The sequence below is a fragment of the Coregonus lavaretus genome (genome assembly GCF_964263955.1).
Source record: "Coregonus lavaretus genome assembly, chromosome: 30".
NCBI classification, from domain to species: domain Eukaryota; kingdom Metazoa; phylum Chordata; class Actinopteri; order Salmoniformes; family Salmonidae; genus Coregonus; species Coregonus lavaretus.
In genome coordinates this window covers 14570277-14595812 of record NC_140017.1, presented here as the reverse complement: position 1 = coordinate 14595812, position 25536 = coordinate 14570277, and the positions used below count along the sequence as shown (strand labels likewise).

The 25536-nt window shown below is 48.3% G+C and overlaps 1 protein-coding gene across 1 annotated transcript in view; it reads left to right on the top strand.

Annotated features, from left to right (window-relative positions):
• The window catches only part of LOC311105817 (serine/threonine-protein kinase SIK3 homolog), a 47586-nt gene that overhangs the window by 19501 nt on the left and 2549 nt on the right, over positions 1–25536 (top strand). The window contains 24 exon segments of the mRNA XM_084148021.1: positions 1809–1925; positions 2160–2223; positions 2504–2518; positions 2521–2664; positions 2800–2924; positions 3395–3518; positions 3633–3751; positions 3917–4027; positions 4166–4300; positions 8019–8096; positions 8826–8935; positions 9088–9244; positions 9357–9506; positions 10074–10147; positions 10646–10780; positions 12016–12157; positions 20464–20583; positions 20768–20826; positions 21078–21181; positions 21364–21661; positions 23130–23830; positions 24035–24201; positions 24480–24609; positions 25182–25308. Coding sequence (XP_084004147.1) covers positions 1809–1925; positions 2160–2223; positions 2504–2518; positions 2521–2664; positions 2800–2924; positions 3395–3518; positions 3633–3751; positions 3917–4027; positions 4166–4300; positions 8019–8096; positions 8826–8935; positions 9088–9244; positions 9357–9506; positions 10074–10147; positions 10646–10780; positions 12016–12157; positions 20464–20583; positions 20768–20826; positions 21078–21181; positions 21364–21661; positions 23130–23830; positions 24035–24201; positions 24480–24609; positions 25182–25303 — 3501 coding nt within the window. The 3' untranslated portion in view covers positions 25304–25308.

The following is a 25536-nucleotide window of genomic DNA, read 5'->3' as shown; positions in this document are numbered from 1 at the left end:
TTGTTATGATGTTCTTAACTATGAAGTTGTTAATGTTCTTAGCTTTATCCTTAGAAAATAGACACGTACACATCTTCAATATCTACCCATTGTTCCTCTTTAATGCATTGAACTATATGTCGCAAGTAAAAGCCCTGGGTGGCAAGTTGATACAATTCCATGTCTGAAAGGTTAAACATGACTGTAAGTCGCTTTGGATAAACGCGTCTGCTAAATGGCATATTATTATTATTATTATTATTAAAACCACCGTCAGACTCAGGAAGATGTCAAACTTTCCTTTTTATTCTATGAGTTTTATTTGCCCTTTTTTGAAGAATGTCTTCAGTGGTGTAATTTTTTGTGCCTTATTGCAAACAGGATGCATGTTTTGGAATATATTTTATTATGTACAGGCATCTTTCTTTTCACTCTGTCAATTAGGTTAGTGTTGTGGAGTAACTACAATGTTGTTGATCCATCCTCAGTTTTCTCTAACTGTTTTAAAGTCACCATTGACCTCATGGTGAAATCCCTGAGTGGTTTTCTCTCCGTCAACTTAGTTGGGAAGGACGCCTGTATCTTTGTAGTGACTGGGTGGATTGATACACCATCGAAAGTGTAATTAATAACTTCACCATGCTCAAAGGAATATTCTACCAATAGGTGCCCTTCTTTGCGAGGCAATGGAAAACCTCCCTGGTCTTTGTGGTTCAATCTGTGTTTAAAATGCACTGTTCTACTGAGGGACCTTACAGATAATTGTATGTGTGGGGTACAGAGATGAGGTAGTCATTCAAAAATCATGTTAAATACTATTATTGCACACAGAGTGAGTCCATGCAACTTATTATGTACATTGTTAAAGACAGTATTACTCCTGAATTTATTCAGGCTTTCCAGAACAAAGGGGTTGAATACTTATTGACTCAAGACATTTCAGTTTTTCATTTTTAATTAATTTAGAAAAACATAATTCCACTTTGACATTATGGGGTATTTAATTCAATTTAAATTCAGGCTGTAACACAACAAAATGTGGAAAAAGTTATGGGGTGTGAATATTTTCTGAAGGCACTGTAGCCCTCAAGGAATTGCGTTGGACACCCCTGGATTATATACACTGTCTTGTTATTTTAGTGGCGTTATGTAGTTAAATTATCCCCTCCCCTAAGGTCACTGATACCTGAAGCATTGTCTCTGTCAATGTCAGGTTAGCTGGGGGGTCAGCTTAGTTGTAGGAGTGCGCTGTCGTTGGGTCTTTGACAAGGCTATTTATAAAACCCATGTATTATTTAATATATGATGAACATATTAGGCTAATTCCTAGAACCTATTAGGCTAATTCCCTGGTTTTTGCGGATGGTGTGAGATGAGATAGGTGGGAATCTTGGCTTTCTATTTCTCAGTATTGGTGTTTTTGAGGTTCTTTATCTAAGCCAAAGGAAGTAACTGATTGTCTGATATGAACACTCAGGCTGAGTTCCAAATGGAACCCTATTACCTATACAGCGCACTACCTTTGACCTGAGCCCTTTGAGCCCTAAACAAAATTGGTGGAGTAAGTAGGGAATAGAGTGCCACTCTGTCCCTGATCAGTGCTCTGACCTTTGACCTCCTGTTGTTGAGTCAAGTATGGTCACTCATTGATGAATCATTTCGCTCAAATGGTTTTGGTTAGCTTGAAATGGTTCAATAGATATCTTGTACTAACTCTCATTTTTACATTTTAGTCATTTAGCAGACGCTCTTATCCAGAGCGAGTTACAGTTAGTGAGTGCATACATTTTTCATACTGGCCCCCCCATTGTCTTCCTGTCTCTGATCAGGTGGCCATCAAAATAGTGGACAAGACCCAGCTGGATGATGAGAACCTGAAGAAGATCTTCAGGGAGGTGCAGATCATGAAGATGCTGAGGCACCCCCACATCATTCGTCTCTACCAGGTCAGTAGATCATAACTCCGGGGTGGAGTTTGCCCTAAGTACAGCTCTAGGATCAGCTCCCCCACCCCCCCCAACCATAACCTTAACCGTTTGTATGGAGAATGCAAATCTGACCCAAGATCAGTGTCTACGGGCAACTTCACCCTAAACCGGATCCACACTGCTGATGCCGTGTGTTTAGTAATGTTGACTGCAGCGGTTATATTGTCAATGCAAATGTCTGTCTGTCATCAGGTGATGGAGACCGAGAGGATGATCTACCTAGTAACAGAGTATGCCAGTGGCGGGGAGATTTTTGGTAAGGTTCTGTCTGTCTTTTGTAGTGAACCGTTGTCTTTTTGTATGCTCACATAGTCACATTTGACCTCTCCACTTGCACCCAATTGTATGTTTTTGCTACCTATGTCAATGGCTCTGACTAGTGACTGTTTGTCTGTGATCCTGGGTTTGACGTCGTCAATGTTTCAATGTTGATTTGGGATGTGACGTGGTGGAGCTCGAGGAAATGCAAAGCAAAACCCCTGTAAAAGTCAAATGAACTGAATTTGAACATTGACCTCCCGCCTGTCTGTGTTCAGACCACCTGGTGGCCCACGCAGGATGGCGGAGAAGGACGCGCGGCGGAAGTTCAAGCAGATCGTGGCGGCCGTCCACTTCTGCCACTGCCGCAACATCGTCCACCGAGACCTGAAGGCCGAAAACCTGCTCCTGGACCACAACCTCAACATCAAGATTGCAGGTATAGGTTTTCACTTGATTTCTAGGAGTGTGTTGGGATAGATCACGGAATGACAAGGCTGATTTTCCCTCACTTATCTCTTTTTTTCACCCTCTCTTTTTCTGAATTTCTCTCCTCCTCCTCTGTCCATGGTAGACTTTGGCTTCAGTAACCTGTTCTCCCGAGGCCAGCTGCTAAAGACCTGGTGTGGGAGTCCTCCCTATGCTGCCCCAGAGCTCTTCGAAGGGAAGGAGTACGATGGACCCAAAGTGGACATCTGGGTCAGTGTCCTAGTCTTAGTAATCCTAGTTCCTATAAGAAACAACCACAGCTACTCCTCATAGCCTACACTAGACCATGGCTACGTCCCAAGTTTCCACCCTTTTCCCAATGTGTGCATTTATCTTGCACTCTTCCTGGCATTGATTTAACTACGGTGGACATTCCCTCCAGCCAATACTTACACCTCAATCCAGTGCTTTCAAATCCATGACAGGGAGTGTGCAAATGCCCACTTTTGGAAAAGGGTGGAGAATCTCACCTATGAGGGATTACTTCTCCTCATCCTCCTTTTCCCCTCTTTCTTTCGCTCTCCCTCCATCTCTCTCTCTCTCTCTCTCTCTCTCTCTCTCTCTCTCTCTCTCTCTCTCTCTCTCTCTCTCTCTCTCTCTCTCTCTCTCTCTCTCTCTCTCTCTCTCTCTCTCTCTCTCTCTCTCTCTCTCTCTCTCTCTCTCTCTCTCTCTCTCTGTAGAGTTTGGGCGTGGTGCTGTATGTTCTGGTGTGCGGTGCCTTGCCGTTTGACGGCAGCACCCTCCAGAACCTAAGAGCCCGGGTGCTGAGCGGGAAGTTCCGCATCCCCTTCTTCATGTCCACAGGTGAGACCCGATGCCAGCACTAATACCTTGCAAGTTGAAACAATGGTGTCTTCTATGGGTTCTGACTGGCTGCTGTGAAGTGTGTCGCTTCTGACGTTGCGTTCTGTCTGACAGACTGTGAGTACCTGATCCGACACATGCTGGTGCTGGAGCCTAGCAGACGCCTCTCCATGGAGCAGATCTGTAAGAACAAGTGGATGAAGCAGGGAGACCCCGACCCAGAGTTTGAGAGGGTGAGTTCCCAAACTCTGGGTCCATCAAGCTGCTTTTGGATGGTCTCGCAAGACTTTGATTTCAATGGACTCAATGAAGAATGGACCCAACGTTTTAATGGATTTTCTCTCCCTGTCTCTCTCTCACTCATTCTCTCACTTTCTCTGTCTCTCTTTCTCTCTCAGTTGATAGTGGAATGTGAGCAGGTGAAGTCTGAGCGGGAGACAGAGCTCATCAACGAGCAGGTGCTGATGGCCATGTCTGAGATGGGACTGGACCGCGAGCGCACGCTCCAGGTGGGACCAACACACACACTAGACACAAGATTGTTGCAGTAGACAAACGCTGTTGTGCATATGAAATGCCATTGGCTTACGGTTGTCTTGGCTGACCGGCTCTCTCGTTTCACCCCTATTTCGCCCCGTTCTCTCCAGTCTCTGCACACTGATGCGTACGATCACTACAGCGCCATCTACAGCCTGCTCTCTGACCGCCTGAAGAAACACAAGACCCTGCGTGTGGCCCCGCCCACACCCCGCCCCATTGGCTACCCTCTTAACGCTGTACAGGTAATCTTTTGCCCCTAGGATCTACAGATTCTAAGGAATCTGATTGATTGGTTACTAAGAAGATACGAAACAGATACCATATCACAGTTTAGTTATAAAATTAGGTTTCTTTTTGGGGGTTAGAATTATGTAATGTGTGGAGCAAACTGGCCTAATATAGTTTACTTAATAAATAAATAAAATGTATATTTGTAAATTACTCCCATCCCCCTTCGGTCGGTTCACTCTCGTGGCTTGCTCCAGTAGCCACTTCCAGTCACTACATTACCTCTGATGCCTACTTATGTCAGTGAATGATGAAGCCTACAAGAGAGGAATTGGAACATCTCGTTGCAGCCAAGGACCCATCACTAACATTAGAGCCATTCAAAGGAAAGAGCGATGTTTTAGCTAAATTTGATGGTTGTCTTTGACAACGAAGAAACTGAGTAGAAGGCTTGTTAAAAATACTGCGGTTTAATCAAATGCCAACCAGGGAGCGGGACAAGCGGCATAGCTGCTCTACTACCAACAACGTTACTAAACAACTACGTTGCGTATTTAACTAAAACCGTGCCATCTGAGGTGAAGAGTAGGATTGCAGATACTACGACAGGGTGGAAGATATGTGCACCAAAAAACTCAGGCCATTTAATCTGGCCAATAGGTGCCCTTCTTTGCGAAGCATTGGAAAACCATCCTGGTCTTTGTGGTTGAATCTGTGTTTGAAATTCACTGCTCAACTGAGGGACCTCAGTACAGAGATGAGGTAGTCATTCAAAAATCAAAGACAGAGTGAGTCCATGTAACTTATAATGTGACTTGTTAAGCACATTTTTACTCCTGTACTTATTTAGGCTTGCCGTAAACAAAGGGGTTGAATACTTATTGACTCAATGCATTTCATCTTTTCATTTTTAATTCATTTGTAAAAATGTCAAAAAACATTATTCCACTTTGACATTATAGGGTATTGCCAGTGACAAGAAATCTCAATTTAATCCAGTTTAAATTCAGGCTGTAACACAACAAAATGTGGAAAAAGTAAAGGGATGTGAATACTTTCTGAAGGTACTGTAAGTGGCTTTGGATAAAAGTGTCTGCTAAATTGCATATTATTATATGACACATTATAGTAAAAAGGCAAGTTTGAAAAAAGGATGGCTGTGAGTGACAATACTAATTTCTATCCGTTACGTTGAGGTGAACTGAGTGACCCTATCAACAGGCCAGAGCAGGTTGCTAGCCAATCAGGGCAATCATTGAGTGACCTTACCTCAAATCAAATGAAATTGTATTTGTTACATGCACCAAACACAACAGGTGTAGACCTTACAGTGTAATGCTTACTTACAAGCCATTAACCAACAATGCAGGTTTAAGAAAGAATACCAAAAATGCAAATAGTCTGCGATAGCAGAGAGAACAGTCTATGACTAGGGTGGCTGGAGTCTTTGACAATTTTTAGGGCCTTCCACCGCCTGGTATAGAGGTAGAGGATGGCAGGATGCTTGGCCCCAGTGATGTACTGGGCCGTACGCACTACCCTCTGTCGTGCCTTGCGGTCGGAGGCCGAGCAGTTGCCATACCAGTCAGTGATGCAACCAGTCAGGATGCTCTCGATTGTGCAGCTGTAGAACCTTTTGAGGATCTGAGGACCAATGCCAAATCTATTCAGTCTCCTTAGGGGGAATAGGTTTTGTCGTGCACTCTTCACGACTGTCTTGGTGTGCTTGGGCCATGTTAGTTTGTTGGTGATGTGGACACCAAGGTACTTGAAGCTCTCAACATGCTCCACTACAGCCCTGTCGATGAGAATGGGGGCGTGCTCGGTCCTCTTCTTTTTCCTGTAGTCCACAATCATCACCTTTGTCTTGATCACATTGAGGGAGAGGTTGTTGTCCTGGCACCACACGGCCAGGTCTTTGACCTCCTCCCTATAGGCTGTCTCGTTGTCGTCGGTGATCAGGCCTACCACTGTTGTGTCATCGGCAAACTTAATGATGGTGTTGGAATCGTGCCTGACCATGCAGTTATGAGTGAACAGGGAGTACAGGAGGGGACTGAGCACGCACCCCTGAAGGGCCCCCGTGTTGAGGATCAGCGTGGCAGATGTGTTGTTACCTACCCTTACCACCTGGGGGCGGCCCGTCAGGAAGTCCAGGATCCAGTTGCAGAGGGAGGTGTTTAGTCTCAGGGTCCTTAGCTTAGTGATGAGCTTTGAGGGCACTATGGTGTTGAACGCTGAGCTGTAGTCAATGAATAGCATTCTCACATAGGTGTTCCTTTTGTCCAGGTGTGAAAGGGCAGTGTGGAGCGCAATAGATATTGCATCATCTGTGGATCTGTTGGGGTGGTATGCAAATTGGAGTGGGTGTAGGGTTTCTGGGATAATGGTGTTGATGTGAGCCATACGGGTCGGTAGTCATTTAGGCAGGTTACCTTAGTGTTCTTGGGCACATGGACTATGGTGGTCTGCTTGAAACATGTTGGTATTACAGACTCAGACAGGGAGAGGTTGAAAATGTCAGTGAAGACACTTGCCAGTTGGTCAGCGCATGCTCGGAGTACACGTCCTGGTAATCCGTCTGGCCCTGCGGCCTTGAGAATGTTGAACTGTTTAAAGGTCTTACTCACATCGGCTACGGAGAGCGTGATCACACAGTCGTCCGGAACAGCTGATGTTCTCATGCATGTTTCAGTGTTACTTGCCTCGAAGCGAGCATAGAAGTAAATTAGCTCGTCTGGTAGGCTCGTGTCACTGGGCAGCTCGCGACTGTGCTTCCCTTTGTAGTCTGTTATAGTTTGCAAGCCCTGCCACATCCGACGAGCGTCGGAGCCGGTGTAGTACGATTCGATCTTAGTCCTGTACTGACGCTTTGCCTGTTTGATGGTTCGTCGGAGGGCATAGCGGGATTTCTTATAAGCTTCCAGGTTGAAAGCGGCAGCTCTACCCTTTAGCTCAGTGCGGATGTTGCCTGTAATCCATTGCTTCTGGTTGGGGTATGTACGTACAGTCACTGTGGGAACGACGTCATCGATGCACTTATTGATGAAGCCAGTGACTGATGTGATGTACTCCTCAATGCCATCGGAAGAATCCCGGGACATATTCAAGTCTGTGCTAGCAAAACAGTCCTGTAGCTTAGCATCTGCTTCATCTGACCACTTTTTTATTGACAGTCACTGGTGCTTCCTGCTTTAGTTTTTGCTTGTAAGAAGGAATCGGGAGGATAGAATTATGGTCAGATTTGCCAAATGGAGGGTGAGGGAGAGCTTTGTACGCATCTCTGTGTGTGGAGTAAAGGTGGTCTAGAGTTAATTTTTCTCCCTCTGGTTGCACATTTAACATGCTGGTAGAAATGAGGTAAAACGGATGTAAGTTTCCCTGCATTAAAGTCCCCGGCCACTAGGAGCGCTGCCTCTGGATGAGCGTTTTCCTGTTTGCTTATGGCCGTATACAGTTCATTGAGTGCGGTCTTAGTGCCAGCATCGGTTTGTGGTGGTAAATAGACAGCTACGAAGAATACAGATGAAAACTCTCTTGGTAGATACTGTGGTCTACAGTTTATCATGAGATACTCTACCTCAGGCGAGCTAAACCTTGAGGCTTCCTTAGATATCGTGCACCAGCTGTTGTTTACAAATATACATAGACTGCCACCCCTTATCTTACCTGTGTGTGTGTCTTTGTGCTTGTCTCTGTGTGTTTGTGTGTGCGCATGTCTTTTTCCTGCAGACGGATCAGCAGGGTAATCCCGTTAGCATGAATGTCCCTCACGTCCAGCTGATCAACCCAGAGAACCAGATCGTTGAGGTTAGTGAATCCACCCACGTCATTACACAATCCTGCAATGCAGCTGCTGTAGTGACACTGACATGGTGGCCTGTTTGCAATGATCACTTTAAGCTTAGCCTCATAGCACACTTCTTTACGGTCCAAGGCAGCTGTTTATATCTCAATATCAAATCATTTCTGGGTAACATTTAAGTACCGTACTGTGATTGTTTTCAATTAAAATGGTCAAAAATAAACAAAAATAGCTTCTTAGCAAAGAGCAATTTCTCAAACAAGAATTTAGCTAGGACTGTGGTCTGATTGGGGAGGGGGAAACTGAAAACTAGCTGTTATTGGCAGAGAGGTTTGGAACTCTCTTTCTTATTGGTCTATTAACTAATTTACTAGGCAGGCCAGAACTCCATCCCACCTAAACACGCAGAAATTTCAGGCATTCTTTTCAAACAGCTCTTACACTAAAAGGACATTATCATAATTTTCACAATTTCACAGTATTATTCCAACCTCCTAGTGTTGAAATCTATAAAACTGCACTGGGCCTTTTTAAGTAGGAATTTAGGAACTTTTTATCTAGGCTGCACAGCAATGGTGTTGTTTTGTGGGATCCTACACTAATATAACCTTGTGATTTCATATATATCCAACTCTGAATTGCTCAGATACACAGGCATACACATACCACATACGCAAATGCAGAAAATAATGTATTGTTACACATACAGATATTGTTTGTCCTTTGCTGTGTAGCCGGACGGAAACATGGCCCTGGACAGTGATGACGCAGAGGAGCCGTCTCCAGAGGCCATGGCTCGCTACCTGTCCATGAGGCGGCACACTGTGGGCGTCCCAGACCCCAGGTACTGTATGCACCTTGTCTCTCCTGTCTTGCCGTCTGTCTGGCTGTTTGTCTGGCTATCTGTCTGGCTGGCTGGTTGTCTGTCTTTTATCAGTGTGTGTGTGCGTGTACATGTGTGCTTGCATCTCCTTACTGACTGTTCTTCTCTATCAGGATGGAGATGCAGGAGGAGCTGCAGAAGCTGCCCCCTGGGTTCCCCCGTGTGGCCCCCCAGCCCCCCTTCCCTATGCCCCCCACCATGGGCCAAATGCACACACTGATGCCCACCCAGAACCCACACCTGCAGCCCACACAGCAGCTGGAATACAAGGTGAGGGATCGGAAGGCATGTGTGTTTCTTTTTGTGTGTGTGGTATGACAGAGTATAGTTACATAGTCCATGTATATTTATATATGTGTGGGCCACACTGATGTCCCTCCAGGAGCAGTCCCTGCTGCAGCCCCCCACCCTGCAGCTGCTGAATGGCATGGGACCCCTGGGCCGCAGGGCCTCAGACGGCGGGGCCAACATCCAGCTGCATGCCCAGCTACTGAAGAGGCCACGGGGACAGTCCCCTCTGGTCGCCAACCCTGTGAGTCCCTGCCCCCCCAGTGTGTGTGTGTGTGTGTGTGTGTGTGTGTGTTTAAGAGCAGAACTGGATTCAAATACATGTGTATTTGTTATTTAAATACTTATTTTCTGTGTATAATGTAAATATACATAAATAATGTAGCCGGAATCAACTATTTTCAAATAATTTCCTATTAAAAGCCAAATATTTGAAAATATTTGAAAATACTTATTTCCAAATCCATTATTTTAAATACATGCCAGTACATTCCCAGTGTATTTCCAAATACATTCCAGTATTTAACTACTTGTGTTAAAAAATCTAAAATAAAGTACTTCCAAATGTCTTTTAAAGTTATTGACATACCCTAAATAGTATTTGGACCAAGGTCTGTTAAGAGCATAGTTTTTGTCTAGTCCAGTCTGCTATGCCTTGTGCTCTGTCAGTGCCTATGTACCTGCTCTGTCTACTGAGGTGATAGTGGTTTTATACACCCCCCACCTGTTTTCAGAGTGTCACTGTCCAACATTGTTTTTGCTCATGTTCTCTCCCTTCTCCTCCCGTTCTCTCTCTCCCTCCCTCTCGCAGCACCCCGTTCCGGCTGTGGCTCCGGTGGATGAGGAGGGTTCTGACGGGGAGCCCGACCAGGAGGCGGTGCAGAGGTAAGCCTGGGAGGGGGACAGGGACAGGGGGGCTTTGGGGCATGACAGTAGAAGCTCTGGTGTTCCTGGGTTACTGGGGAGTCGAGGTGCAAGTAGGCTGCAGCACTGCTTTCTGCCACCGGGGGGCCTGCCCACTGTCGTTCCGGTGCCTTCTCTCTCTCCCCCCTCCCCCCTTTCATCACACAACTGGCTTTCATAAGGCAATCAATCAACTCCTCTCCAACTTCTACCAAATCTACCTCTCTAAATCTCTTAAAATATCTATCTCTCTCATTTCAAATAATGCCGCCAAATTATCTCGCCACGGCTTCGCTTACACTAAGCTTGCTCAAACAATCCAATCCTCAAATTGGAACGGGGGGTTGTGGGAGTTATCTGATGTGTGATTCATCCTGCCTGATGGAAGGGGGAGGGTGTTTTTTCCCCTCCCCCACGCAAGGGCCAATGAGGACAGAGAGCTGACCAGTGCTGCTTCCTGTCTCCCTCCCCGCGGCCCAGGTACTTGGCGAACCGCTCCAAGCGGCACACGACGCACGCGCTCATGAGCACAGCGCATGGCGGCGAGCCGCTGGCAGACTCGCAGAGGCCCCAGGGCTCCCGGCAGAGGGGGTGGGCCCCGGAGCAGCACTGCCGGTGAGGGGCCCCACTCTGAGGCTGACAGACAGACACCCCACCCCAGGCCAGGGGGGGCATGCATGGGCCCCAACACACAGCAACAGTAACTAGAGATAGGGACACAAGCGCTAAGACGCACAGACACACAAACACCCCCTTCACTGAGCCAGAAGTCCACACCAGGGGGGCATGCATGGGCCCCAGCCAGCACACAGGAGCAGGGACCTGGACACCAGTGTACCATGCAGGTTACACTATCACAGTCACCAGCTTGAAGCATACAATATGAGGACTTCTAGTGATCCAGGGGTAGGCTAGGTAACAGAACAGTTATCAGAGCCTTGCGCCGGGCTCTGAGTTCTCTTCCTGAGCTGCAGGCCAGCCATTGGACAGTCTGGGTTGTGGAGAAGTTGCAATCTCATTGGATGAGGTCCATCTGGCCAGGACAGGGGCTGTATCAAGCATCTCAGAGTAGGAGTTCTGACCTAGGATCAGGTCCCCATCTAATCTCATTCATTCTTATCTAAACGGCAAAACTGATCCTAGATCAGCACTCCTACTCCTACTCTACATACGGCCGGCCGCTGTTCTTCTGATACTGATTGAACATGTTCAACTCTGTTTAGGAGAAACCTCTTTATCATCATTATTCCAAACTGTTCATTCTACAGCCAGTTTGAGTTAGCCTAGCTATTCTCTGATTTCTCTAGCCAGCTATTCTCTGGATAAAAAAATAATAATTAACGTTTGGGTTTTTTGACTGCAACTGAAGGACGCTTAGATGTTAGCTACGTGGTCCTCTGTAGCTCAGCTGGTAGAGCACGGCGCTTGTAACGCCAAGGTAGTGGGTTCGATCCCCGGGACCACCCATACACAAAAATGTATGCACGCATGACTGTAAGTCGCTTTGGATAAAAGCGTCTGCTAAATGGCATATTATTATTTATTATTATTATTATTATGTTACAGCCAGGTATGGTATTCTCCAAATGACCCTGTCGATCAGGTCTTGGTTTGGACTGGGTATGATGACACAGTGATGCAGTCCTGCTGTGTGTTGCTGTGGTCCTCTGGTCACGGTTCTAAGTTCAGCTCTTTGTTTACAGTGACGTTATGATGATGATGCAGTGAGACCAGAGGAGCTCATGTAAATGTTTTTTTCTGTCTGTGTATGACTGTGTCTGTATGCTCCGGTCTATGCATCTGGATCTGTGTGTCTATCTGTGTGTGTGCGGCTCTGCGCGCCTCTCCAGGTCTAGTTACAAGGACTGTAACACCCTGCACTTGCCCATGGAGCGTTTCTCCCCCGTGAGGCGCTTCTCTGATGGAGCCACCACCATCCAGGCCTTTAAGACCCACCTGGAGAACAGCAGCCTCATCAGGCAGCTCAAACAGGTACTGTACACCCCCACCTGGTTCTATACACCCCCACCTGGTTCTATACACCCCCACCTGGTTCTATACACCCCCACCTGGTTCTATACACCCCCACCTGGTTCTATACACCCCAACCTGGTTCTAGACACCCCCACCCACCGGGTCCTATACACCCCCACCTGGCTCTATACACCCCCACCCACCGGGCTCTATACACCCCCACCCACCGGGTTCTATACACCCCCACCCACCGGGCTCTATACACCCCCACCCACCGGGCTCTATACACCCCCACCCACCGGGCTCTATACACCCCCACCCACCGGGCTCTATACACCCCCACCCACCGGGTTCTATACACCCCCACACACCGGGTTCTATACACCCCCACCCACCGGGTTCTATACACCCCCACCCACCGGGTTCTATACACCCCCACCCACCGGGTTCTATACACCCCCACCCACCGGGTTCTATACACCCCCACCCACCGGGTTCTATACACCCCCACCCACCGGGTTCTATACACCCCCACCCACTGGGTTCTATACACCCCCACCCACCTGGTTCTATACACCCCCACCCACTGGGCTCTATACACCCCCACCCACCGGGCTCTATACACCCCCACCCACCGGGTTCTATACACCCCCACCCACCGGGTCCTATACACACCCACCGGGTCCTATACACACCCACCGGGTTCTATACACCCCCACCCACCGGGTTCTATACACCCCCACCCACCGGGTTCTAGACACCCCCACCCACCGGGTTCTAGACACCCCCACCCACCGGGATCTATACACCCCCACCCACCGGGTTCTATACACCCCCACCCACCGGGTTCTATACACCCCCACCCACTGGGTTCTATACACCCCCACCCACCGGGTTCTATACACCCCCACCCACCGGGCTCTATACACCCCCACCCACCTGGTTCTATACACCCCCACCCACCGGGCTCTATACACCCCCACCCACCGGGTTCTATACACCCCCACCCACCGGGTCCTATACACCCCCACCCACCTGGTTCTATACACCCCCACCCACCGGGCTCTATACACCCCCACCCACCGGGTTCTATACACCCCCACCCACCGGGTTCTATACACCCCCACCCACCAGGTTCTATACACCCCCACCCACCGGGTTCTATACACCCCCACCCACCGGGTTCTATACACCCCCACCCACCGGGTTCTATACACCCCCACCCACCGGGCTCTATACACCCCCACCCACCGGGCTCTATACACCCCCACCCACCGGGCTCTATACACCCCCACCCACCTGGTTCAATACACCCCCACCCACCGGGTTCTATACACCCCCACCCACCGGGTTCTATACACCCCCACCCACCGGGTTCTATACACCCCCACCCACCGGGTTCTATACACCCCCACCCACCGGGCTCTATACACCCCCACCCACCGGGCTCTATACACCCCACCCACCTGGTTCTATACACCCCCACCCACCGGGTTCTATACACCCCCACCGGGTTCTATACACCCCCACCCACCGGGTTCTATACACCCCCACCCACCTGGTTCTATACACCCCCACCCACTGGGTTCTATACACCCCCACCCACCGGGTTCTATACACCCCCACCCACTGGGTTCTATACACCCCCACCCACCTGGTTCTATACACCCCACCCACCGGGTTCTATACACCCCCACCCACCGGGTTCTATACACCCCCACCCACTGGGTTCTATACACCCCCACCTACCTGGTTCTATACACCCCCACCCACCGGGCTCTATACACCCCCACCCACCGGGTTCTATACACCCCCACCCACCGGGTTCTATACACCCCCACCCACTGGGTTCTATACACCCCCACCTACCTGGTTCTATACACCCCCACCCACCGGGTTCTATACACCCCCACCCACCGGGTTCTATACACCCCCACCCACCGGGTTCTATACACCCCCACCCACCGGGCTCTATACACCCCCACCCACCGGGTTCTATACACCCCCACCCACCGGGCTCTATACACCCCCACCCACCTGGTTCAATACACCCCCACCCACCGGGTTCTATACACCCCCACCCACCGGGTTCTATACACCCCCACCCACCGGGTTCTATACACCCCCACCCACCGGGTTCTATACACCCCCACCCACCGGGCTCTATACACCCCCACCCACCGGGCTCTATACACCCCCACCCACTGGGTTCTATACACCCCCACCCACCGGGTTCTATACACCCCCACCCACCGGGTTCTATACACCCCCACCCACTGGGTTCTATACACCCCCACCCACCTGGTTCTATACACCCCACCCACCGGGTTCTATACACCCCCACCCACCGGGTTCTATACACCCCCACCCACTGGGTTCTATACACCCCCACCTACCTGGTTCTATACACCCCCACCCACCGGGCTCTATACACCCCCACCCACCGGGCTCTATACACCCCCACCCACCTGGTTCTATACACCCCCACCCACCGGGTTCTATACACCCCCACCGGGTTCTATACACCCCCACCGGGCTCTATACACCCCCACCCACCGGGTTCTATACACCCCCACCCACTGGGTTCTATACACCCCCACCCACCGGGTTCTATACACCCCCACCCACCGGGTTCTATACACCCCCACCCACTGGGTTCTATACACCCCCACCCACCTGGTTCTATACACCCCCACCCACCGGGTTCTATACACCCCCACCCACCGGGCTCTATACACCCCCACCCACCGGGTTCTATACACCCCCACCCACCTGGTCCTATACACCCCCACCCACCTGGTTCTATACACCCCCACCCACCGGGTTCTATACACCCCCACCCACCGGGTTCTATACACCCCCACCCACTGGGTTCTATACACCCCCACCCACCTGGTTCTATACACCCCCACCCACTGGGTTCTATACACCCCCACCCACCGGGTTCTATACACCCCCACCCACCGGGTTCTATACACCCCCACCCACTGGGTTCTATACACCCCCACCCACCGGGTTCTATACACCTTATTTACGTAAGTATTCAGACCCTTTGCTATAAGACTTGAAATTCAGCTCAGGTGCATCCTGTTTACATTGATCATCCTTGATGTTTTTACAACTTGATTGGAGTCCACCTGTGGTATATTCAATTGATTGGACATGATTTGGAAAGGCACACACCTGTCTATATAAGGTCCACAGTTGACAGTGCATGTCAGAGCAAAAACCAAGCCATGAGGTCGAAAGAATTGTCCGTAGAGCTCCGAGACAGGACTGTGTCGAGGCACAGATCTGGGGAAGGGTACCAAAAAATGTCTGCAGCATTGAAGGTCCCCAAGAACACAGTGGCCTCCATCATTCTTAAATGGAAGAAGTTTGGAACCACCAATACTCTTCCTAGAGCTGGCCGCCCGGGCGAGAATTGCCTTGGTCAGGGAGGTGACCAAGAACCCGATGGTCACTCTGACAAAGATCCAGTGTTCCTCTATGGAGATGGGAGAACCTTCCAGAAGGATTGGCCCTTTAGTAGCTCAGTTGGTAGAGCATGGCGCTTGTAACGCAAGGGTTGTGGGTTCGTTTTCCACGTGGGGCCAGTATGAAAAATGTATGCACTCACTAATTGTAAGTCGCTCTGGATAAGAGTGTCTGCTAAATGACTAAAATGTCAATTGGATCACACAAAATAATAATACAACCAACTCTGCATCACTCCACCATAGTAGAGTGGCTAGACGGAAGCCACTCCTCAGTAAAAGGCACATGACAGCCCGCTTGGAGTTTGCCAAAAGGCACCTAAAGGACTCTCAGACCATGAGAAGCAAGATTCTCTGGTCTGATGAAAACAAGATTGAACTCTTTGGGGACAAGTCTCTGAATGTCCTTGAGTGGCCCAGCCAGAGCCCGGACTTGAACCCGATCGAACATCTCTGGAGAGACCTGAAAATAGCTGTGCAGCGACGCTCCCCATCCAACGTGACAGAGCTTGAGAAGATCTGCAGAAAAGAATGGGAGAAACTCCCCAAATACAGGTGTACCAAGCTTGTAGCGTCATACCCAAGAAGACTCAATGCTGTAATCGCTGCCAAAGGTGCTTCAACAAAGTACTGAGTAAAGGGTCTGAATACTTCTGTAAATGTGATATTTCAGTTTTTTTAATACATTTGCAAACATTTCTGAAAACCTGTTTTTGCTTTGCATGTAGATTGATGAGGGAAAAAAACAATAAACTATTTTAGAATAAGGCTGTAACATAACAAAATGTGGCTAAAGTAAAGGGGTCAGAATACTTTCCGAATGCATCTCACAGCCTCCCGAAAGACATAGCATTTTTATGTTTTCTTCTTTCACGAGAGACTAGTCCTGATTTACCCCTACCTGCAGCTCCTAAGCATAGTCTTGCCTAGTCCTGCCTTACCCTGTACCTGCTCCAATGTATCTACCTGCTGCTCCTACATAGACTGCCCACAACCCCTGGGGCGCAAGTGTGAATGCCACACAAGCCTCCCTTGACGTCATCCACTTACTTTCCACGTACTTCCTCTTAGTTTGTTTTCATACACAGTGAAAGGACAGACGTGCTGGGTTAGATTCAGAGACTGAGCCTCTTTAGAGTAGATTCGGTGTAGAGTCAGTGTGTACATCTCCACCTGGTACTGTACTGGTGTTTAATGCCTGGCCCCTGACGTCCTCTATCGTCATACCAAACAGTCTGGCCTCATTGGAAAGTATTTTGTTAATGCATTCGGGGAAAAGAGCGGGTCTTACTGTGATTCAATTAATGCCTTTGTCACAATACAATCACTTGCAAACGCACGTAGCTAGATCGCTTGCCAAGTGCTCTACTTTTACCTCTGGAAGTTCCAGGTGGTGTGAAACACATTAACTGGTTCTTCATTGAGATCCCATCGTTTTATATGCCTCTTAATTCTCATTCTCTCACATCCGTGCTGGTCCTTATTTACCCTACCCACCTGATCCTGCTGGTCCTTATTTCCCCTACCCACCTGATCCTGCTGGTCCTTATTTCCCCTACCCACCTGATCCTGCTGGTCCTTATTTCCCCTACCCACCTGATCCTCCTGGTCCTTATTTACCCTACCCACCTGATCCTGCTGGTCCTTATTTACCCTACCCACCTGATCCTGCTGGTCCTTATTTACCCTACCCACCTGATCCTGCTGGTCCTTATTTACCCTACCCACCTGATCCTGCTGGTCCTGCCTTACCCTGTACCTACCTGCTCCATTGTATCTACCAATGTAGAGATGGGGTGCAGACACCAAAACGCAAGTTTGTTCTTGCTTAGTATGTAAACTTAAAGACCCCTCTCTCCCATTCATCTTCTTTTCCCAGAAACCATACCATTCTACCATTCCCAGACACCAAAGACATTTTTAACTTCATTCAGTATTTTTCCATGTAAAGAACAAGTCATCAATGTACTTTTTCCAGCTTTTTTTGTCCAGCTGTTTTCTACATTCTCTCACCTGCACCTCTACACAACGCTGAGGCTGGCTGAACTATATTGAAATATGTAACTTACCAAAAACAAACGTTACTTATTTGGGTAAGCACTGCAGCTCCTAAGCATTGTCCTGCCTTACCACATATGCTTCTGTTTTATTGTATCTTCCTTCTGCACCTAATTGTGCAGACAGCAGCCTACATAAATGTACAGGCTGTAGATGCCCAAGTGTGAACAAGTGTCCGTTGTCATCCACTTACTCCCACTTAACCTTCAATTAGTTTGATTCCATACACATTTAAAGGACAGATCGTGTAGTGTTTGATTGAGACACTGAACTGCTTTAGCCATAGAGTCAGTATGTCATAGGCATAGATCCAAGGTGGGGGCAGCGCGGTGGGTATCAAGAGGTTAGAGGTCCCTGGCAAAGGCAGGATGGATATAGAGGGCTTAAAGGCAGGTTGAAGGGGATATTGGGACTAGCCTAGGGTGCTGGCGTCACTAGGGCGGTAATTAGGGGTAATCTCACAGACTCAAGTTTCAGATGGTGATATGGTCAGAGTAAACACTAGGCTGCTGGGTCACGGTGGTGAGCGTCAACACAAAATCAGCTGCCATTGATGTTGACGGCACCTCTGCCCTCAGTCAGAGCTAAAGTCATCTCGGCACCCAGAACCAAAACAGCTAGCCTGGTCCCAGATCTGTTTGTGCTATCATGTCAACTCTTTGTCATGCCAAAAGGATAGCACAAACAGATCTGGGACCAGGCTAGATATCAGCTAATCGATTTAACAGTTTAATGTCAAGGCTGTGATGAGAGACTAGCACTAGAGAAGTAGCGGAGGGATCTCCAAGGTCATTTTAACAGTGCACAACAAAGCAATAGGGAAAATTCTATATTGACGATTTCAGAACCTGTCTGTATTATGGCGTTAACAACGATTTTAGAAGTGTAAGGAAGGACAACATGCCTTATATACAAACCTCATAAACTCTGAAATGGATTCAATTAAATTCAAAAAGCTTTATTGTCCATCAAATATACAGTTGAAGTCGGAAGTTTACATACACCTTAGCCAAATACATTTAAACTAAGTTTTTCACAATTCCTGACATTTAATCTGAGTAAAAATTCCCTGTCTTATGTCAGTTAAGATCACCACCTTATTTTAAGAATGTGAAATGTCTGAATAATAGTAGAGAGAATTATTTATTTCAGCTTTTATTTATTTCATCACATTCCCAGTGGATCAGAAGTTGACATACACTCAATTAGTATTTAGTAGCATTGCCTTTAAATTGTTTAACTTGGGTCAAACGTTTCAGGTAGCATTCCACAAGCTTCCCACAATAAGTTGGGTGAATATTGGCCCATTCCTCCTGACAGAGCTGGTGTAACTGAGTCAGGTTTGTAGGCCTCCTTGCTCGCACACGCTTTTTCAGTTCTGCCCACAAATTTTCTATAGGATTGAGGTCAGGGCTTTGTGATGGCCACTCCAATACCTTGACTTTGTTGTCCTTAAGCCATTTTGCCACAACTTTGGAAGTATGCTTGGGGTCATTGTCCATTTGGAAGACCCATTTGCGACCAAGCTTTAATTTCCTGACTGATGTCTTGAGATGTTGCTTCAATATATCCACATACTTTTCCTTCCTCATGATGCCATCTATTTTGTGAAGTGCACCAGTCCCTCCTGCAGCAAAGCACCCCCACAGCATGATGCTGCCACCCCGTGCTTCACGGTTTGGATGGTGTTCTTCGGCTTGCAAGCAACCCCCTTTTTCCTCCAAACATAACGATGGTCATTATGGCCAAACAGTTCTATTTTTGTTTCATCAGACCAGAGGACATTTCTCCAAAAAGTACGATCTTTGTCCCCATGTGCAGTTGCAAACCGTAGTCTGGTTTTTTTATGACGGTTTTGGAGCAGTGGCTTCTTCCAGGTTATGTCGATATAGGACTCGTTTTACTGTGGATATAGATACTTTTGTACCTGTTTCCTCCAGCATCTTCACAAGGTCCTTTGCTGTTGTACTGGGATTGATTTGCACTTTTCGCACCGAAGTACGTTAATCTCTAGGAGACAGAACGCGTCTCCTTCCTGAGCGGTATGACGGCTGCGTGGTCCCATGGTGTTTATACTTGCATACTATTGTTTGTATAGATGAACGTGGTACCTTCAGGCGTTTGGAAATTGCTCCCAAGGATGAACCAGACTTGTGGAGGTCTACACATTTTTTTCTGAGGTCTTGGCTGATTTCTTTTGATTTTCCCATGATGTCAAGCAAAGAGGCACTGAGTTTGAAGGTAGGCCTTGAAATACATCCACAGGTACACCTCCAATTGAGTCAAATTATGTCAATTAGCCTATCAGAAGCTTCTAAAGCCATGACATAATTTTCTGGAATTTTCCAAGTTGTTTAAAGGTACAGTCAACTTAGTGTATGTAAACTTCTGACCCACTGGAATTGTGATACAGTGAATTATAAGTGAAATAATCTGTCTGTAAACAATTGTTGGAAAAATTACTTGTGACATGCACAAAATAGATGTCCTAACCGATTTGCCAAAACTATAGTTTGTTAACAAGAAATGTGTGGAGTGGTTGAAAAACAAGTTTTAATGACTCCAACCTAAGTGTATGTAAACTTCCGACTTCAACTGTACATAAGAAGGAAATGGCCTTTTGACATGAGACAAAGAATTGATTTGAATCGATTATCGTTGGATGGGGTATTCTGAGTGAAAGCGACAGCAAATAATGCTATTCATTATATTTCGGGTTCCACTGTCTTTCTTTGTGTGGTCTCTAACGACAATATGTTTGTTGTGTGTTTGTGCGCGTATGTGTACCAGGAGTGTGAGCAGCTGCAGAAGATGTACGCTTGCCCACAGGACGAGAGGCTGCTGGAGCACACACAACAACAACATTTCCTGTACCAGCAGGAGCAGCAGATTCTACACCAGCAGATACAGGTCACTGCGATACACACTACATGGACACACACACACATACATACACTGCATGGTTCGTATCAGCGGGAGCAGTGTTTTCTACACCAGCAGATGCCAGTCACTATGACCCTTTTCTGTAAACACATGCCATTATGCGTTCCTAAATTGTTTTTCCATTGGCTGAATCGTTCTCTCCATTCTGCAGGCCCTGTCTTTAGGGCACGGCGAGTGCCAGCCCAGTCATCTTACCCACCAGCTCCAGAGGTGAGAACAACACGCACCCTGAGTTGTCAGCACCCGCACACTCTGAGCGAGAGACTAATGATAATCATTAGCGACTAAAAACAAGCATTTATTTTTAGGCACTTAGGTTCAAAATAACACACTCAATGGCAATAGTCTGCTAAACACATGGAGTTTAGCTCAGAGAAGCTCTACCAACAAGCCAGGCTTTTGTGCAACTCTATTGATTTGAGTGTTACTTACATCCTTGTCTGTTCTCTCCCTTCCCTCAGGTTGCATATCCAGCCCTCCAGCCCACCGCCTACACATCCCAGCAACCACCTGTTCAGACAGCCCAATCAGAGTCCCCCTCCAACAGCGATGATGCAGGGGCATGGTGAGTTCTAACTCCACCCCTTAGCCTTACTTGTCTTTTTATTGGACTAAAGGACTGAATGATAAGTCAATATGACTAAATTGTTAAGGATCCCTTATTAGGATTAAGTGATGGTTGAAATAACCCGTTTGTAGGTACAGTAGCTCTCTCCTGACTGACTGATCTCTCCCTCCTCCCCCCAGGTGTGCCATCAGTGGTGCAGTACCAGCACGCCCCCGCCCTCTACCAGCCCTCCAGCGGGAGTCCCCCCCCCTGCGGCCTCCGCCCCGTCACCCTGCCCCCCCAGCAGCAGCAGCCCAGCTCCTCCTCCTGTGGCGGGGGCGTCCCCATGCCCCAGCAGCAGGTGACTATCCAGGTGCAGGAGGTGGAGCTGGGAGGGGGCGGGGCCCTGCAGCGCCAGCAGCAGGCTTTCCTTTCCACGCCGTGCACCCACCGGGTCCTGGGGAAGCAGCTGAGCGCAGACAACGCCGAGACCCACAGGTGACCTTCACGCTGCTGCTGGCCTGTGGGTCTGACCCGTCATGGCTGTTTCCCTTTGCACTTATTGATTTCACTTTTTATTTTCCTGCCATCACTTTTCTTAAACTTTCATGTTCTTCAACTCTGTGTTTTGGACTTTCTCGCATGTCCTCACACTGTGAATACCTCCATTTCATCTATTTAAAATAAAAAACACATTTAGTTTTCATCATGTTCAGTTATTGTACATTTCAGTCTCTCATAACCCTAGGAAGCCATGTTCCTGAGCCCAAAACTCACTCACAGTACAGTTTTATAAACCGTGTTGCCCGTGGTGTGAATATTTTTGTTTTGGGCTTGTATTATTTGGGAGGGGGGGGTTTAGAGGCAGCACAGGGTGCATCCTAAATGGTAGCCAATTCACTATATACTGAACTACTTTTGACCATGTGCCCTGGTCAAAAGTACTCTATATAGCAGGAGTATCAAACAAACAGACCCGTAAGACTATTCAATACAGCCCTTTCGAAAACGAAAGCTAGACAGTCAGGGAGAAAAAAAAATAGAGGGTTATGTTATCTTTTGCACATTTTGACTGCGAGGAAATATAATCAATATTAGGTGCGGCCCTCGGGGCCTCTGCGAAGACCGAATGCAAACTGCGGCGCAACATTTGTTTGACGCCCCTGCTATTTAGGGACACAGAGGGTCTTACACCTGATAGGTTAGTGGATTTCAGACAAATTCTTGTGGGTTTTTACATTGAGAAATACCATTGTTACCAAAGTGTTTTGAGAACCCCAAAAACCTACTTGGCTGAAAAAGAAGACATGTCACCGCTGAATCCTCCACTGAGATTGGCTGTCTAAATGGACGTAGGTGGTGAGATGAATACTAGTGCTAGAAGTGTCACTCCAGCTGGTAGCAACACTGTAGGAACTAGGAATTTCTACAACCAACAGTCTGTGTGTTGTATTTCTATGTTTAGCCTAGACCACGTTCACTGAGAGGTGGTGACAAGCTTGGCGGTTACCTCATTTGATTTTCCTGTCATTTCCTCTGGCAAAGCAACATAATGTGTGTGTGTATTTCCCATGACTACTTGCACACCCCTCAGTGGACTTGTGACCTTTAATCCGGAAGGTTTTATGTGCTGATTATGACCCATAATAGTGGGTCAAAGTGTTGTAATTAAGATGTAGAATTGTATTGTCGTGTTAGAATCACGTAGACATATGTGTTTTGTCATACTTGTCACCTCTCATACTGTTTATAAATAACTCATTTCAGTTTTATCCTACTAATAATAATAACTCATTTATTTATTGTATACTCCCTTAGTCCAAAATACTTTATCTCAATGGTGTATTAGTTTTTTTTCCTCTCAGAACTCTCTCAGTATTTGCAAGAGTTTGTCTTGGATGATACATTTTGTTGTTAGTGGCATTAGCTGACTATCCCCCCTCTCCCCTGGTCCCTCCCTCCCCAGTCGCAGCCTCGGACGGTTCAACACATACGACCAGGCCGCCTTCAACCCCCATCTGTTCGGCGAGGGGTCTCGGCCATCGGGGGTGGTGGGGGGCTACAACCCCTACCTCCAGGGGACCTCCCTCAAGGTGCCAGGGATGGAGGGCTACCAGGGTGGGGTGGTCGGTGGGGCCGGAGGCGGGGGCTACGGGAGCCCCTCTGCCCTGCAGCAGGCTCTCCTCTCCCCCACCCCCCTGGAGTACCGGCCCCAGCAACACATCACCCCCACCCTACAGGGTCTCCTCTCCCCCCGCCACTCCCTGACGGGCCACGCCGACCCCCGCCTGCCCCCCCAGGACCTGGCCTCCCTGCTGAAGAGGCAGAGCCCTCGGCCAGCACCCCCCACGCCCCCCAACGTGCCCCAGGACTACACGGAAATGCTGCTGCTGCGCCAGCTCGGCCAAGGGGAGTCTCTGGAGCCAGGGAGCTCTTACCACCACCACCTCCAAATCAGGCCCCCAGACGCCCAGCCCCCCAGCCTGCCCCACTCGGAGAGCATGGAGGAGGATAACCTGCCGCCCGGCTACCATGAGGGCCTCCTGGCCAAGACCCAAGGCTGTGGGGACGGCCATGACCTGCTGGGCCCCCCCCGGGGAGGGACGCCCCCCTACAACTCCCCAACACACAGACACGCCTACATGAGGAGCACCACCACAACCAGAGGTAAGGGCCAAGCAGGCTCAACCACAGGAATAGAATGACTATTTAGATTCTGTAGATTCTATTTCTATGGTCTCACACAGCTTTCATATCCCTGTATGCTGATATTCACATGCTTTTTACACACTCCTGCTTCGGTCACACAAACTACGTTCTACATTGTTAACTTAGCAACTTCAGTAATCCCTCCCTCCCTCCCCCTTCCAGACAATGAGCATGTTGACTGCAGGACCCAGGGGCAGCAGGGTATGGAGCAGGGCGTGCCTGACCGTAACGGAGTGGGTTACTCCACCAGGGGCCCCCAGGGGGACGGCTATCGGCCCCGGGGCCAGCTACAGCGCCACCACACCATCCAGACCTGCGACGACGCCTATGTGAGTCTCTCACGGTGCCGTCTGGGACCTTAGAAATAGAATCTATAGAATCTCTCAGCCTCTTGTGTAGATCTCAAAGGATTGGATAGTTTCAATGGATAGGTCTTAGTTTACCTAGCCTATCTGAGGGCACGATGGACCGTGTTGCTCACACCTATCCTTTCAGATCTGTATGACATGCCTAGGGGTAGGGACTAGGGGTTGATTTGGAATTGAACATTGTGTGTCTGTGCGTGCGTGCATTTATGTACTTAACGTGTCTTTCTGTATCACCTCAGGACCAGGCTGAGCCCATGTCTGGGATGAGCCTATTGGCTGGCAAGGCTCTGAGCTCCGCCCGCATGTCTGACATCCTCAGCCAATCATCTCTGACAGGAAGCCAGCAGCTCCACCAGCGGGAAGAGTCAGGTCAGTGTCATGTGCACATACACACACACACTAAACGGGGTAAAGTGAGTGAAACGTGGCAGACTCGGTCTGGTCTAAATAAAATGTGAACTCTTTAAAATAATCTCGATCACATTACTAATATATAGTATAATAGTATATACCATTTTAGCAGATGCTTTTATCCAAAGCAACTTACAGTAGTACGTGCATATATTTTCTATTGGTGGTCCCAAAGGGAATCGAACCCATAAGCCTGGCGTTCTAAATATATATTCTATTGTGAAATACACCGGATAGGTGCAGTGAAATGTGTTGATTTACAGGGTCACCCATAGTAGTACGGCTTTTAGGGTAAGTGCCTTGCTTAAGAGCACATCAACAGATTTTCACCTTGACGGCTTGGGTATTCAAACCAGCGACCTTTCGGTTACTGTCCCAACGCTCTAACCGCTAGGCAACCTGCCGCCCAACTGAGCCACGAGGATCATACACATGCATTCACAATACCCACCAAATACCAATACCTGCATTGAATATGGAGGAGTTCTTCATACTGAAAGGCTGTGTATCTGTGTGTTTTCTCCTGGCAGTGTGTGACGTGGAGGGAGAGCTCCACGCTGCAGTCTGCTACCCGTCATCCTGCACCAGCAACATCCTTCATAGCTACAAACCCCCAGACCTGCAGTACAGCATGGAGCAGGCCGGGGTCTAACACAGGTAAGCACATGGGCTTAGGCTGCATCTCAAATGGCACCCTATTCCCTATATAGGGCACTACTTTTGACCAGGGCTTTTGACCAGTAGTGAACTATAAAAGGAATCGGGAGCCATTTGGGACGAACCCTACAGTATGACTCTGTTACGCTACGCTCAGTCTACACAGTCAGTGACTGTCTTTACCAATGGTTGTCCATACCGTTGCCACTGTTTGTTAATGCTGTTCTT